We start from the raw sequence: 13,330 nt of genomic DNA on the forward strand, positions 1-13,330 counted from the left end.
TGCTTTGTTGCATTCAAACACCTAAAATGCGATTGCCTTGCTTAGAATATTTGACAGAATCTTAAATAAGACGTAGTGGGAACAATAAATGTTAACATTTTACTATTAGGGTACATTACAGATCCGTGAATAGTGTACTAATTAGTGTTGAGTAATCAATATTAAACTCGTTTTTTCAACATACAGTGCGACTAATACGAAAGGAACAGTAAAGTGGATTCGTGTTTATTGCCAAATAATGACGAGCTGTCATTTAAACATGTAAGAGGTATTGTAGAGTTAAGTGATATGGGACTAACAGCACAAAAAATTTGGCATTGAAGTTAAATTTGTGCACACCCTAAGGTTTCCGGTCAATGTTTAGGACCTCAAAAAAAGTGTAAATAAAGTTTTTGAGCACCCATCAAATTTTCTTTACAGTTGCCGGAAAACTTGAAATAATACGGGCCGCGTACTGTGGTGACTCCGAATTCGAAAGTATGGTAAAAAAATTAAAGACATTCTTCAACGGCGTACCCGTCTCACACCGATTGAAATCACCATTGGTCTCAAAAGAGCAGATTTCGCCTTAAAACAGTGTTTTTCGAAAGAAAAATCGACGGGAAGTGCGTGCAACGGGGAGAAAAACGGGATCCGCACAGACCACAGAGTTTTTCCGGCGCTCCTAGCCGCCACACACCGGCGCCATTGGGCCACCTACAATTTTTTGGGAGGGACACTGCTCTCTGGCTCACTCGTGCGGCTTCTTCTTGAGGAATTTCGCTTCTCCTTCAATTGCGGCTGTTCGCTTGCTTCGCGATTCGCTAACCTAAAAGGAAGGAAAAAAATAAAAAATAAATCAGTAAGAGTGGTTATCATTCTTTCCCGTGGCTTTTTAAAGTCGATACAAACTCAAATTTACTTACGTTTATGAAATCAAGCGCTAGCTAGCTTAAAATGAATTAAAAAAACTTGCTCTGTTGCGCAAGTAAGTGTCGAGAAGGATTCAATTTGAGGTTTAGTCTTTCAGATTTTGACTCTTTTGTTTTACTGGTTAGAGAAAATAAAAATAAAAAAAATAAAGTAAATTAAAAAATCCATAGTGTATGACATAATTTTTTCATGTTGACCGTTCTGTTTTTAATGCTTTACGGGTCCACTAAGGGTGATATTGGAAAAAAGGTCAGGAAAAAGTAGGACATATCTAGATTTTGTTATTTTACTGCGCGCTTTTTATCGAGGTTGTGGCCAGATTTATCTTTATTACAAACCAATAAAAAAGAAGGCAGCACTTTCTACGTGTTACTTACAGCAATACGATCCATTTTATTAACGCCATGTTTGTTACCGTAAAAATACGGCGAAACCACGTGATAAAATTATATCCTAAAAAAAGGAAAGGATTAACCCCAAGGAAAACGGACACTCTTATAGCACACAGAACTGAGCACCCGAAATTTCTACGTCTAATGTATCCGCCCAATGCTTTCAAAACGATCCACAAACATAAAGATATTCGTTCTCAGGTTTCCATTGAAGTAAACAAGTTTCAAAATGGTACAAGGTGTTTGGTGCAAGCGTGAGTGTGAGTGTGCGAGTGCGTGAAAAAAGTTAGAAATACACCAAACATATTTGTTTTCTATAGCCATATGGTAAAAATCTTGCTTGTTTAAGACCAGATAAGCAGTTAACGAACCGACTTAAGTGCACGCAAGTAACCACCTCAAAAAAATGCGTAATGTTACAAAATACTTGATAGCTAATGACCTGCTATCAGCTAAAACAGTAGGGTTTTGATGCATCTCAATCGTTAAGCAGTTAACTATAAAAAAGTTATAAAATATAGAGCTGGGTAAATTGTGTCCGGTAAGCATTTTATTAAAATAAAAGACTATAGTATTGAAAGACTTAAACATAGTTTTTTAATGACTTTTAAAGATTTAAAGTCTTTGAGACAATCCTGTGACAAAATACTTTATAGCAAAATGACCTGTTACCGGCCAAAACAGTGGGGTTTCAATGCGTCCCAATGGTAAACAAGTGTCGGTTAACTACAGAAAATCATGAGGATTGGTTAAATTATGTCCGGTAAAGAATATATTTCCTAAAAGCAACTTAATGGAGGAAACTGGTCAAAATCATACAAAAAACGGTGAAGCCACAACAAAAAGTCAAATTTCAGTGTCGGTCGCCTTTAAGTGGCCCAAGGACCAAAAAAACAAAACAACCTCGTGAAACAAAAATGCACTCATCTACCCACTAGGAGCGCTATCAGCTGGTCCGTTGACGCCGACACCGAGCCGACATTTCCCATCTGGTCACGTGACGACACGCGTCGAGGAAAACAAGGGTCGTTAGGTGTCGCACTTGGCGTTTTTGTTTTCTGGAAAGGGGCGCGCGCTTACCTTGACTTTTTCGCTGAGCGCCGATTTTCGTAGCGTGCTGCGGCGCAGACCCTTGGGTGTGCTTTGCTGGGCTGTTTCCATCATAAGCTGCGTGGCCAGGAATTGCTGCGTTGAAAAGGTATGCGGGGTGACATGGTCTAATGGCTATACTTTAGACCAGTGGTTTTCGACTGGGGTGCCGCGGCGCCCTTAGGTGTCATTTCTAATTGCCAAGGCTGCGGCAACATATTTGGAAATTTTAATAATCTGATTTTTTCCCAACTCTTGCAACTTTTTGTGTTAGATTAGAGTTTTTTGTGTAAGATTAGAAAATAAATCCAATTATAACTTCCTATACGTTGTGCGAGTTGATGTGTGTTGTTCCAGTTCCGTTTATTGTGACATTCGAGTGAATAACCAACGAAAAATATCTTGTAGGGGTGCCGCAATCTATTTATTATACTGAGGGGCGCCGCTAGCCACAAAAGGCTGAGAAACACTGCTTTAGACGGTTAAACGCTCAAACGACGTTTCAAGAGTTCAAGAAACCCCAGCCTCGGGCATTCGTACACTTTGTACTGGACTTTTTATCAAAAACAATTTTCATCAGGCATAAAATAGCTTATGGTATAAATTGGTGAATAAAAAATCGATTAGCAAGAAAAATATAACCCATTATGTCATCCTTTAAGGATATACGAATGATTTTTTCCTCTATTTGGGGCCAGGAAAGAAAAAAATAGTAACTTTTGCGCTTTTTCCAATATATATATACGCTAATTCTCCACTAAACCAAATAAAATTCAATCTTTAAAAGATAGTAACAAAGCTCAAAAGTGTCTAGCAATTGGCAAAGCGCTGTCCTTACACCCCATCTAAAAAACGACTTGCTCGATTTTCCGTGACGTTTTTTTAGTATTCTGTCAGTATTTTGTCACATAGGAAAATAATATTGGAGTAAAAAGACGCGATTACGTAAAAAAGCGTAACGTAAAAAAAGGCGTGGCGTAATTATAGATCGACCGATACCGATAGCCGATTTTTAACAATTTTATCAACCAACAACGATATTTTATATACCTGGAAAATGCTCACAACTTGAATTAATTGAAAATAAACTCCAAATATCGTTTTAGTTTATAAACCTTTATTAATATTGAACAATTATTTTGCATAATAACTTATAACTTTTATCAAAAAATGGATAAGTTGTTTTTAGTACAGAAAATACCAGGTACAGTATTGGCATACATTTACCGATACCGATATGTCGGTAGAAGCCAAAAATCGGCCGATTTTAACCGATATTTCGGTCTATCTCTAGACGTAATGAGAGCTTACCGCGACTTGGTCCATAACGTCCTTCTGCATTTCCTCGGCCATCTTGTAGACGTCGTGCTCGCGGTTGTTGTACATGAGCGCGTTCTGGAACATGAGCATCAGGTCGCGCTGAAACTCGCTCGTAGTTCGAACCTTGTTCACATGAAAACAGTGTTGGTTTGTGCTATACAAACTGTAGCGTACGTGTTTATTTTTGAAGCAAAGTAAACTTTCTGCGAATAAATAACTGACTGGAAATAACTTCATTGGTACTTTATACCGCCTAGGATTGTTTCATCATGTATGCTGTGTTCAATTTACAGGTTTGCCAGAATCTATTTAAATCTTAAAACCCCTCCTAATGTCTTTGGCTTGACTTTCACAAAAAATAGCTTCATATCACTTTTTATCGCCTGTTTCTTTTTATCTCGTAATCGTGTTATGTTCGGCGGCAAGAGCTTTCTGCAAATCATTCGGAGCTGATTTGCTGACACACGGATTAAGAAGTCCGATTATACGCAAGTACGTCGAAACTTGTGATAAATGCAGTCCGTATAATACCTACAATATCGCACATTTAGTTAGTTGCAGTTTCGGAAGACGCTTGAGCTCTGTAATTTGGGCAAGTTTAGAATTCCAACTCACTGATCGGTTTTAGATTAGGGGTGTGCAACCTGCGGGCTGCGAATTAAAACTGTGCGGCAAACTTACGACTCCAGTTTCGAGGTTTTTCTTCAGCGTAGCGAGGTCCATGGCTCTATAAACCACAGTGGAATAGTTTGGTGCGATATCGTCAGTAACTGGTTGTAGAAATAAGCTGGCGAATCTGGGACGAAAACGAAATAAAAGTAAAAATTCGATAACTTTATGTTAAATATAAATTTAAACCTATAATGGTCTTGTTGTCGCTTTTAAACAGAGAAATTAGTCAGTATATCATGCTATTTTACCATTTTAATTGTTTAACGAAACGTCTTAATCAGGGCTGGGGAGCCACCGTAAAATAGCATTAGCTCCGGCTCCAGCTCCGGAGCCATCAGGCAATTATTAAATGGCTCCGGCTCCAGCTCCGGAGTTGTAAAACTCATATACTTTGGCTCCGGCTCCAGCTCCGGTTCCACCAGCCACTTAATCAATGACAAGTTTTAAAAATTGCTTTTGGCTAGCCGCTAACTAACGTTGGAGATGGAACAAAATATAATTTCTTAGCTTTAGCACCACAAATTGAAAAATGGCTCCAGCTCCACAAAAATAATAAAAATGGCTCCGGCTCCGGCTCCACAAAAATAATAACAATGGCTCCGGCTCCACAAAAATAATAAAAATGGCTCCGGCTCCACAAAAATAATAACAATGGCTCCGGCTCCGACTCCGACTCCAGAGAAAATGCTTAGCTCCGGGCTCCGGCTCCCCAGTCCTGGTCTTAATGACAGAATGACGTTATCTTTTAAGTAGGGATGTCCAATACACTTTATTCCGATACCTATTCCCGATATTTTGACAAAATGTACCGCCATCCGATTTGATACAAAATGACGTCATTCTTATGACAAAACAAGCAAAACAGATAAACTGAAACGGTAAAAGCAGTGTCTTTCACGTCATTGGGCAAAAATTTGTCTTCCATTGAAGAAGTTTAGCAATGTGCAGTTGTTGGCCTAATACTTTTTTCAGAAAATCAACTTAAAAATAGAAATAACTGCGTTTGGTCGCAAAAATGGACGGAATTACGATATTAATTTCACATCATATTGGCACCGATACCACCACTTAGCACCGGGTATTGGATATGATTCTATATTATTATTGAAAGTAATTATTTTTTTATATTTTTACGCCACAGCAACCGACCTGTGACTTGCCACTTGCTTCCAGAGGATCATGATCGACTTCTTCCAAGCCCGGAAGTTGCTGGTGGATTCCGGATCAAAGTCACTCCTGCAATGGAAGTGGAGGTTTTGTGCAAAGTCCTAACTTAATTTTGGGGGATGACACACGAACACGCGACAAAAAAGACTAAGGAATATTAGAAGCTTTATATTTTATAGTAAAATATTTGGAACCGAACAAAACACCAGACTATCATAGTTAAAGAACAATTTAATATCAGTTTAAATCTAAAAACTAATAACGCGAAATTAAAACTAATAACGCGAATTGAGAATTAATTTCAAGGATAACACAAAACACGCAACAAAAACAATAATACTTGGAATAAAGCAAAATATCCCACTGTCGTAGTTGGTGTTTAAAGAGTAATTTAATATCAGATTAACTAAATTTAAAAATGTTTAGTAAATGTCCTTAGTTACGAACGTTTTGCAAATGATTTAAAAAAATAAAGCAGTGATAAATAATTGGTCCCTGAAGCAGTTACATCAGTTGTTTGGCGACTTAGATGAAAAATATCGAGACAAACTAACTACTTGTTTATTATAGCGAAGCCAGTAGAACTGTTACAACATTTTTTAACAAGTACAGTAATTAAATAAAACTTACGACGTTGATAAAGCAGGGCTGCTTGGGAAGCTGTCGACATAGGCTGGTGTGCTCGGCATGCTCGCTGCATAACCTAAGGTACAAAATAAATTGCTTAGGACGCTGATTAAAATAGACCTATAATATTTCTATTACTTAAAAAGCAGACAATTTTCCTAACTCAACTTGGGCCGCATGCCGAAAAGTTACATAAAAATATATTTGTGTTAAATCTCACCCACAAAACGCAAAATTCATAAATGTAGGGTATTTGGGCGTTTATCAATGCCTCGGGGTACCTATCCTCTTAAATAGGACAATTCCTATTGAAAGAGGATGTATGGTAGCCCTAACTAAAAATTAAGAAACAATTGTTAATGCCCAATGGGGAAAATAGCAAAAGGTAAAATTTTAAACTAAAACTTTAAATTAAAACTGAAAAACTAAGCCTTTAAATAATCTGGACTTTTAATGTAACGCTACAAATTTTTACTAGCTTGCCTATTTTTTAAACAACAACTTTTAAAGAAGCACACTCTACATTGTACTCATAGAAATGTTAATATGTTATTACCTTGTTCGGAATATGTTGATTCATCGGCAACTGAAGTGCTCAAGTTTGAATCACACTCATCCTCAGCGAGGGATTCTACCTCTTTCAAATCCTGAATTTAGAAAACGAAAAATAACATAAAGGTAAAAACAATAGCATTAGGAAATCTACAGCTTTTAAGAGGGCTCTGTTGTACTTAAATCTCAAGTAAAAATTACATTAAGGTCGGAATGACAGCTAAGCTACTATTAAAATGCTAATTTGTATGTTGACTGTATTGATAAATTACCTGAATACCTAAGGTTGTGTTGTTAAGTTTGAATCACAGCCATTGGAATAGTGTTTTAACAGAAAAAAGTGTAATTATTTAGCCCTAGAAAAGTAGTATCTACTGTTTAAGGCATCAGTTCAGTTCAAACCTAAACTTGAAACATTCTAGTTTGCAGAAAACTTTCCAAAAAAAGTCCATACAGGTTAGAAAAAGCATATAAGGCTTATTTTGGCCATTCACCTTTTCCGGGATACTTTCACTCTTCTCTGAAGGTGTCTGAAGTACCTCTGGCTGCGAAAAGGTGGCTTCCTCTGTTGTAATCTTCGTTTCTGCCTGATCCTCGTCCTTTTGTGAAGAGATTGAAGCACTAGTGGCTTCAGGGTCTGTTTTTGTGGCAGCTACAACAGCATCCGGAGCAACATCAGCTATTTCATTTGGTTGCTCTTCTTCTTTCTTTATATTCTCCTCTTCCAATTTTACTTCACTGACCACTGGCTCTTCCGCTGACGGTTCGTCAACTGGTTTCTCATCAGATGCGTCTGTTTTGACCTCTTCTTTAATGCTCTCGTCAGGAGGAGCTACACTTGTTTCTTCTTTGACTGGCAGCTCCTCATCACTTAATTCTATGGGCTCCTTAGACCAATCCACCGGTTCTGGATCTTCATTGTCTTCAGGATCTTTGACAATGGAAGATTCATCAGGAGCATCATTGTTGGTGGTTGAAGGAGGAACTTCTTCTTCTTCAACTGAAATGTAGGCATCATTTTGTAAGAATAATAAAAATAAAATTGATAAACCAAAGGTTAACCACAATAGCACAATTGAATATGACGATTGATCACCATTGTGAATGTATGGCAAAATAAAGGTTTATATTATTGTTGTTACATGTGATTCTATAAAGTCACATTTGTGTAATTTTTTAGCATGTGAGGGTTTCGCAATACACAACTGTTTAATAAATAAATTCACTTTTTTACTGCATATCAAGAGGCCAAGAAAACTTTAAACTTAAAATTAGATGAAAAAGTAAATTTACCATCAGGTTCTTTTACCGCATCGTCAAAAATTTCTGAAGGGTTTTCTGCTGGTGCAGTAATTGTTGCAACAGGTGTGACATCTGCCTTCTTTAAAAAAAATAACCGATTTAGGTTCTAGAAACATATTTTCTATTGCAATGAAACACTACCAACCTCTTCTGAATCTTCAGTATCCATGTCCTTAACAGTGGTTTCAGGTAATTCTTCAGACTTTTGTGTATCCTGTTTTTGACAAAACATTTGAAATCATAAAAGCAATGAATGCAAGCAATTGCAAAGTTAAATCCATTATTAAACAAATCTGTAAATTTGTAATATAGTTGGGGATTGAATCTTAATTGTTTTGACATTTTTGTTAAAAAAGTAAAATATTTTAAATGTAATAGTTTAAGTGAAAATTCAACCAGCACTATTCAAAAACACTTTTTGCATGACCCGAAATTAGGAAATCCCAATTTAACATTTAATTCAAATATTGACACAATTTTACCCACCTTCGTCTGGGCTATTACACTTAAGAAACGGTAATAGGAACATTTTTTTATTCCAATATATTTTTGTTTTGTGTAAGGCTACCATTACTCGCTAGGAATATTTTTTTCACACCTGAACTTCCATTGAAGGATCATCAGGAGTTTCCTTTGTTGGCTCAACAATTTCTTCTTCTTCATTTGCCTCTTTCATTTCTGATAAAAATGCATGTACCGGTAAAATTGACTAAAATCTTCCTACAAAATATTTACATCTACTTAATATACAGTGATTTCTGTTGCATTATTAGGACACTCTTTGTTAAATACCCAAGGCAATAGTTACTCTGTGTGCAGCAAAACGTTACGTTATTTAAACAAATAAGTGACAATAACCTATGCATAATTCATACTGAAGAGGACACTATCCAATAAATAACAACAGCATTATAGTATGTACAAGTTGGTATATTATGTAACTAGTGTGCCGCGCTTTTATTTTATTTTTTTTAGTGTGCCGAAAGCTAAAACAGTTTAAGAAATGTTGCAATATGGTATAGTATACAACATTTACAATAGGTGCAATATTTAATAATTATACCCAGACACCAGAAAGAACCTAAAACTTAAATCACACAAACCATGATCAGGAGTTGGTTGCTTAGTGACTTCACTTTCTTGCACTTGATCTTTTACTGCCGGTTCATCAGGCATGGCCTCTTCAATCTTTTCTTGCTTTTGCCTAAATAATAAGGTTTCAAGGCAAATACTAATAAAAAGTGCACAGAAAGAAAACCACTACATTTGTAATCCAAACCCAGTATAATAAATTTGTTTTTACTTTTAGTTTGTGCTTATAAACTTGCCAAACCTTTGTATCTCGGCAATCATGTCATCGAGTTTGTCATCAAGCTCTCCAGATTCAACCTATTAGAAAAGAATTATAATCTAAGAAGACTAAAAAGTCCAACCTTTTTAAATTGAAAGCTGATATCCAATGCCAATAGGACACTTGTACTGGGGTAGTATTAGTGCCCATTTGATACCAAAATGGCATAAAAATGTTTGGCAATTATTTGCAATCTAATGCATCTTTTAAAAATATATTTAAAACAGAGTTATTAACAATCAAACATAATGTAACAAATCTCCTCAATATATGTGTTTGTTGACTTTAAAATACAAAGCACTTTAATTAAATGTTTTAATTTCATAGATTTTGCTTAGTTGACCAGGTGTATGAATTCATTTGGTTTATAATCAGACACATTTTTGTCTAAAATACCAGGTATCAGTATTATACAAAAATATAAACTTTTATTATGCATGCCTTATGACTACAGAATATTTAACATTATGTAACAATAAAAATGATTAGGTTCACAACTAAATAATTGCAGCACAGCTAATTCCACAAGGAAAAAGCAAATTAACCTGTTGTAAAGTTGCCTTTAGCTTCTTATACTTGGCTCTTTCCGATCTCATTTGCTTTCGTATTTCGTCGATTCTCTCTTGGGTCAGTCGTCTCACGATCGAGTCAGTTATCGAAAGGGTTGGCGGCGAATTGGATCCAGATTGGGACTCGCTAGATTCTGAACGCTCACTGCGCTTTCGCCTACAAAGGAAAAAAATGTGTGTAATATTTCTAGGTTGAAAGCTGCAGGATATCAAAATTCATCTATGAATCAGCAAGTTTAAACTAATATACAACTATTAAACACTTGTGGTAAAAATGTGTTTTGCTAAGCCCTACATTTCGTTATGTTTGTATACCATCAAAATGAAATTTATTAAAACCTAAAAAATAGGCAATTGTAAACAAGAATTTTAAGACAATATTATGACAAAAGGGTAAAGGCAGGGGATAAATATATACATAATTTTTTTACTGAAAAAAAAAGTTGCCATTTAATAGATAGCGCATAAACTCCAAGTAAAAAGCATGTAAAAATAGTCCATAGTGTTGTACCTTGGGGTTTCTGCTGTTTCAATCAACGCCGCATATTGTTGGGCACAGTTTTTCGAGTTGAACCAATCCGCCGGTCGATTTGGCTCTCCAAGTGACCTCAGCAATCTTGAAACTCCGCCAGACCTGTAAATATGACAAAACCAGTCTTCACTTTATTTCTTGATTTTCGGTGTTTGTTTCGACGATAAATGTTTGAGGCAGATGTTTAAAGGAATATTCGATAAAACAATTTTCATCTAAAGAATTTTTAGTTTTTATTTTACAAACTTTTGATTGTTTAGATGTTTAGGACTTTTAGGACTTACTATTATATAATACTACTTGCAATATTGAACTAAGCAAAACTCTTAACACCTGGTTTCCAAACAATTTTATGAAATACATTCAAAGACTGTTCAACTTAAATTTATAGGTTTCCAAAGAACATTTGAGCTCCTGGTCATGTTTTTTACGATAATTGGAAAACAAACAGTTATAAATAATATGAATAACAAGAAAAATGATATTTTTAGTTGATGATGTGCTAAACACATAAGTAAATTTTAAAGGCTATTTAAAGTCTTTGGAACATGCAAATCAATTCAAAGACTTTTAAAGATTGAAAGACTCGTGGTCACCCTGTACAATAATTCTAAAATTCTTACCAGTGTTGACTTCCCCGCTGCAGTACGTACGATGACAAGGCCAACTTTTCGCGAATAGACCATTCAGTATCAGAATTCATCTTGAATTTAAGCTAAGTTTCTTTCGAAAAACAACAAAGCACCTTGTAACTGATTTGGCAAAGTCTGTTTTTGAGAATCAACAGCACATTAATATAGAAAACTGAAGCCTTATGAACAAAATAAATAAAAAAACAACAGAACATTATTCAATGAATTTCTTAAAATACTCCAAGTAAGTCTATCAAAAATATATAAACAAAAAGTAACAAATAAATTCCCCCGTTTAAGAAGCACATTTAAAAGGTTTGTTCCCTTATAGCCATATAATGAAGAACACAATATGTCACTTAAATTAATACATTTCGATTGACGTCTCAGCAAAAACAATCCACATGTGTAGCACCCGACAATAACCACAAAATAAAAAACATAATTGATAATAAGGTTTAGTTTTAAATTTTTAATAAACAATCCTAATGTTTGTTTTTTGTGCGTTTGGAATACTGTTTTTGTCTGTGAGGTGGAAACGAAGGAGCAAAGTCACTTTCACTACTGGAGGAATAGTCGATGTCTCTATACCGAAAAGTACTTGTACAACGGGCCTTTTTTCCATAAACTAAACGCGATTTCATTTTTTGAAGTTTGGGGTTGTTTGCTGGGGGGTACACAGGGACGATGACGCTCTTTATCTTAGGCTTGCAGTCAGAATCGTCATCATTTCCAGACGCAGAAGAAGTTGAAGAATGATCATTGTCTGAAATAACTTGTACAACTCCGGCAGACGACAAGCCACTTGTTCCAGGAACATCTTCTTCGCCACTTGAACTCAGACTGATGTAGGCGTCAGGTGTGCGCTGTCGAAGTGGCTTCACGTACTTAACAAACTCCACTTCATCTTCAGAGTCCCTGGTATCATTCTGACGCAAATTTTTGCTGCTCGAAGCCTCATCATTGTCTGACGAAGATAGGATTTCAATTATTTCGCTGGGTGCAACAGCTGGAGCCATTCTTCGTTTTCTACGGCTTGAAGTGTGTCTTTGTGAGGACGAAGAGTTTGAAGATCTCGATGAAAAGTGATTTGAACTGACCCTTATATTAGAATGGGCTAGTGGCGGCTCTATCTCCATATGGTCGACAATTCGGCTATTCAAAAACCTTCCTCTTACTAATCGTATTGATTCTCCAGAGAGGTCGTTTGGGCCACTAGAGTAGCACGCATTTTCATCGTACGTAGAAATGTCATGAACTGATCGCGCGAACGACTGGAACTCGTGAATGAAATGATCCGTTCGATCTCCCAAGCTGGGTGAAATCTCGTCGTAGAACTGCTCTGACATTAAACCGCAAGTTGTGATACTTGACAGAATAAGCTCTCTTAGCCGGTTTACCATTAGCATGTTGTGCGCTCCGTACAACACCATAAGCTCTCTACGCAGCCAAGGAACTAGTCGGTGAAGCTGTGCAGGGTTGGACTGGTAAAATGCAGCAGAAATGTCGCGCTTAAGGCTGTTGTTATTCACGCTACCGACTCGAATACTGTTGCGATAGTAAAATCGCCGCCTTCGTATCACGTCAACGCTGGTTGCGGAAATTAGCGCAGCGCGATTGGCTTCACTGCGAGCACGAAATTGGCGACGAAAAGTGCTCATGCTGTTTATAAGCTCCTCAACGGAGCGAGCAAAACCTTGACGGATAGCATCTTCAACTGTCATATTACGACTCAGCTGTGGCACTTCTTCTTCATCGTAGCTGTCCTCGCCTCGCAAATTGAACAAAATCGAGGTGAAGGGAACTTTACACAACGGGCATTGCGCTTTCACCTTTGACCACTCCTTCAAACAGCTGAAGCAAAAAGTGTGCTGACATGCGTTTGTGCGGGCTTTTTTGTCGGGAGGTGCTAGGCATATAGGACACCTCTCTGGACTGCCGGGTGTTTTGGGTTTGGTGGGGCTCTCACTTTTCTCTTCCATTGCAGTAGAGAAAAAGCTGCTCACTAGTGAAAATGCAACATTTCTGATCAACAATTCAAAACACTGTAACATATGAATAAAAGTTTTATGCAGTTATGACAATTGACAACGCTTAAACAAACACATTTTGTTTTTAATTTTTGGGAGAAATAAGCTTTATAACTTATAAAGACCAAAGTTTGGTTTCTGAACAACTGGGCTAGATTTTCTTTAATAGTGTTTTGCTTTTAT

At 36.6% G+C, this 13,330-nt stretch overlaps 2 protein-coding genes across 2 annotated transcripts; both read right to left on the bottom strand.

Annotated features, from left to right (window-relative positions):
* Window positions 1-671: 671 nt before the first annotated feature.
* On the bottom strand, window positions 672-11,247 carry LOC146164975 (uncharacterized). The gene is made up of 17 exons (XM_083380896.1): window positions 11,109-11,247; window positions 10,465-10,587; window positions 9,930-10,110; window positions 9,367-9,422; window positions 9,137-9,237; window positions 8,632-8,711; window positions 8,179-8,247; window positions 8,025-8,112; window positions 7,226-7,731; window positions 6,736-6,826; window positions 6,183-6,255; window positions 5,535-5,621; window positions 4,395-4,509; window positions 3,705-3,836; window positions 2,385-2,489; window positions 2,240-2,293; window positions 672-808 (listed from the first exon to the last, which is right to left on the bottom strand). The coding sequence occupies exons 1-17, from the start codon at window positions 11,186-11,188 to the stop codon at window positions 731-733; spliced, it is 2,019 nt and encodes a 672-aa protein (XP_083237022.1). The 5' UTR covers window positions 11,189-11,247; the 3' UTR covers window positions 672-730.
* A 352-nt stretch (window positions 11,248-11,599) lies between these two features.
* Window positions 11,600-13,328, bottom strand: LOC146164976 (E3 ubiquitin-protein ligase Topors-like). Its single transcript, XM_083381258.1, has one exon. The coding sequence runs from the start codon at window positions 13,169-13,171 to the stop codon at window positions 11,603-11,605; it is 1,569 nt and encodes a 522-aa protein (XP_083237384.1). The 5' UTR covers window positions 13,172-13,328; the 3' UTR covers window positions 11,600-11,602.
* Window positions 13,329-13,330: the final 2 nt, after the last annotated feature.

This window comes from Ascidiella aspersa, chromosome 2 (genome assembly GCF_963924565.1).
Source record: "Ascidiella aspersa chromosome 2, kaAscAspe10.2, whole genome shotgun sequence".
Lineage (NCBI taxonomy): Eukaryota > Metazoa > Chordata > Ascidiacea > Phlebobranchia > Ascidiidae > Ascidiella > Ascidiella aspersa.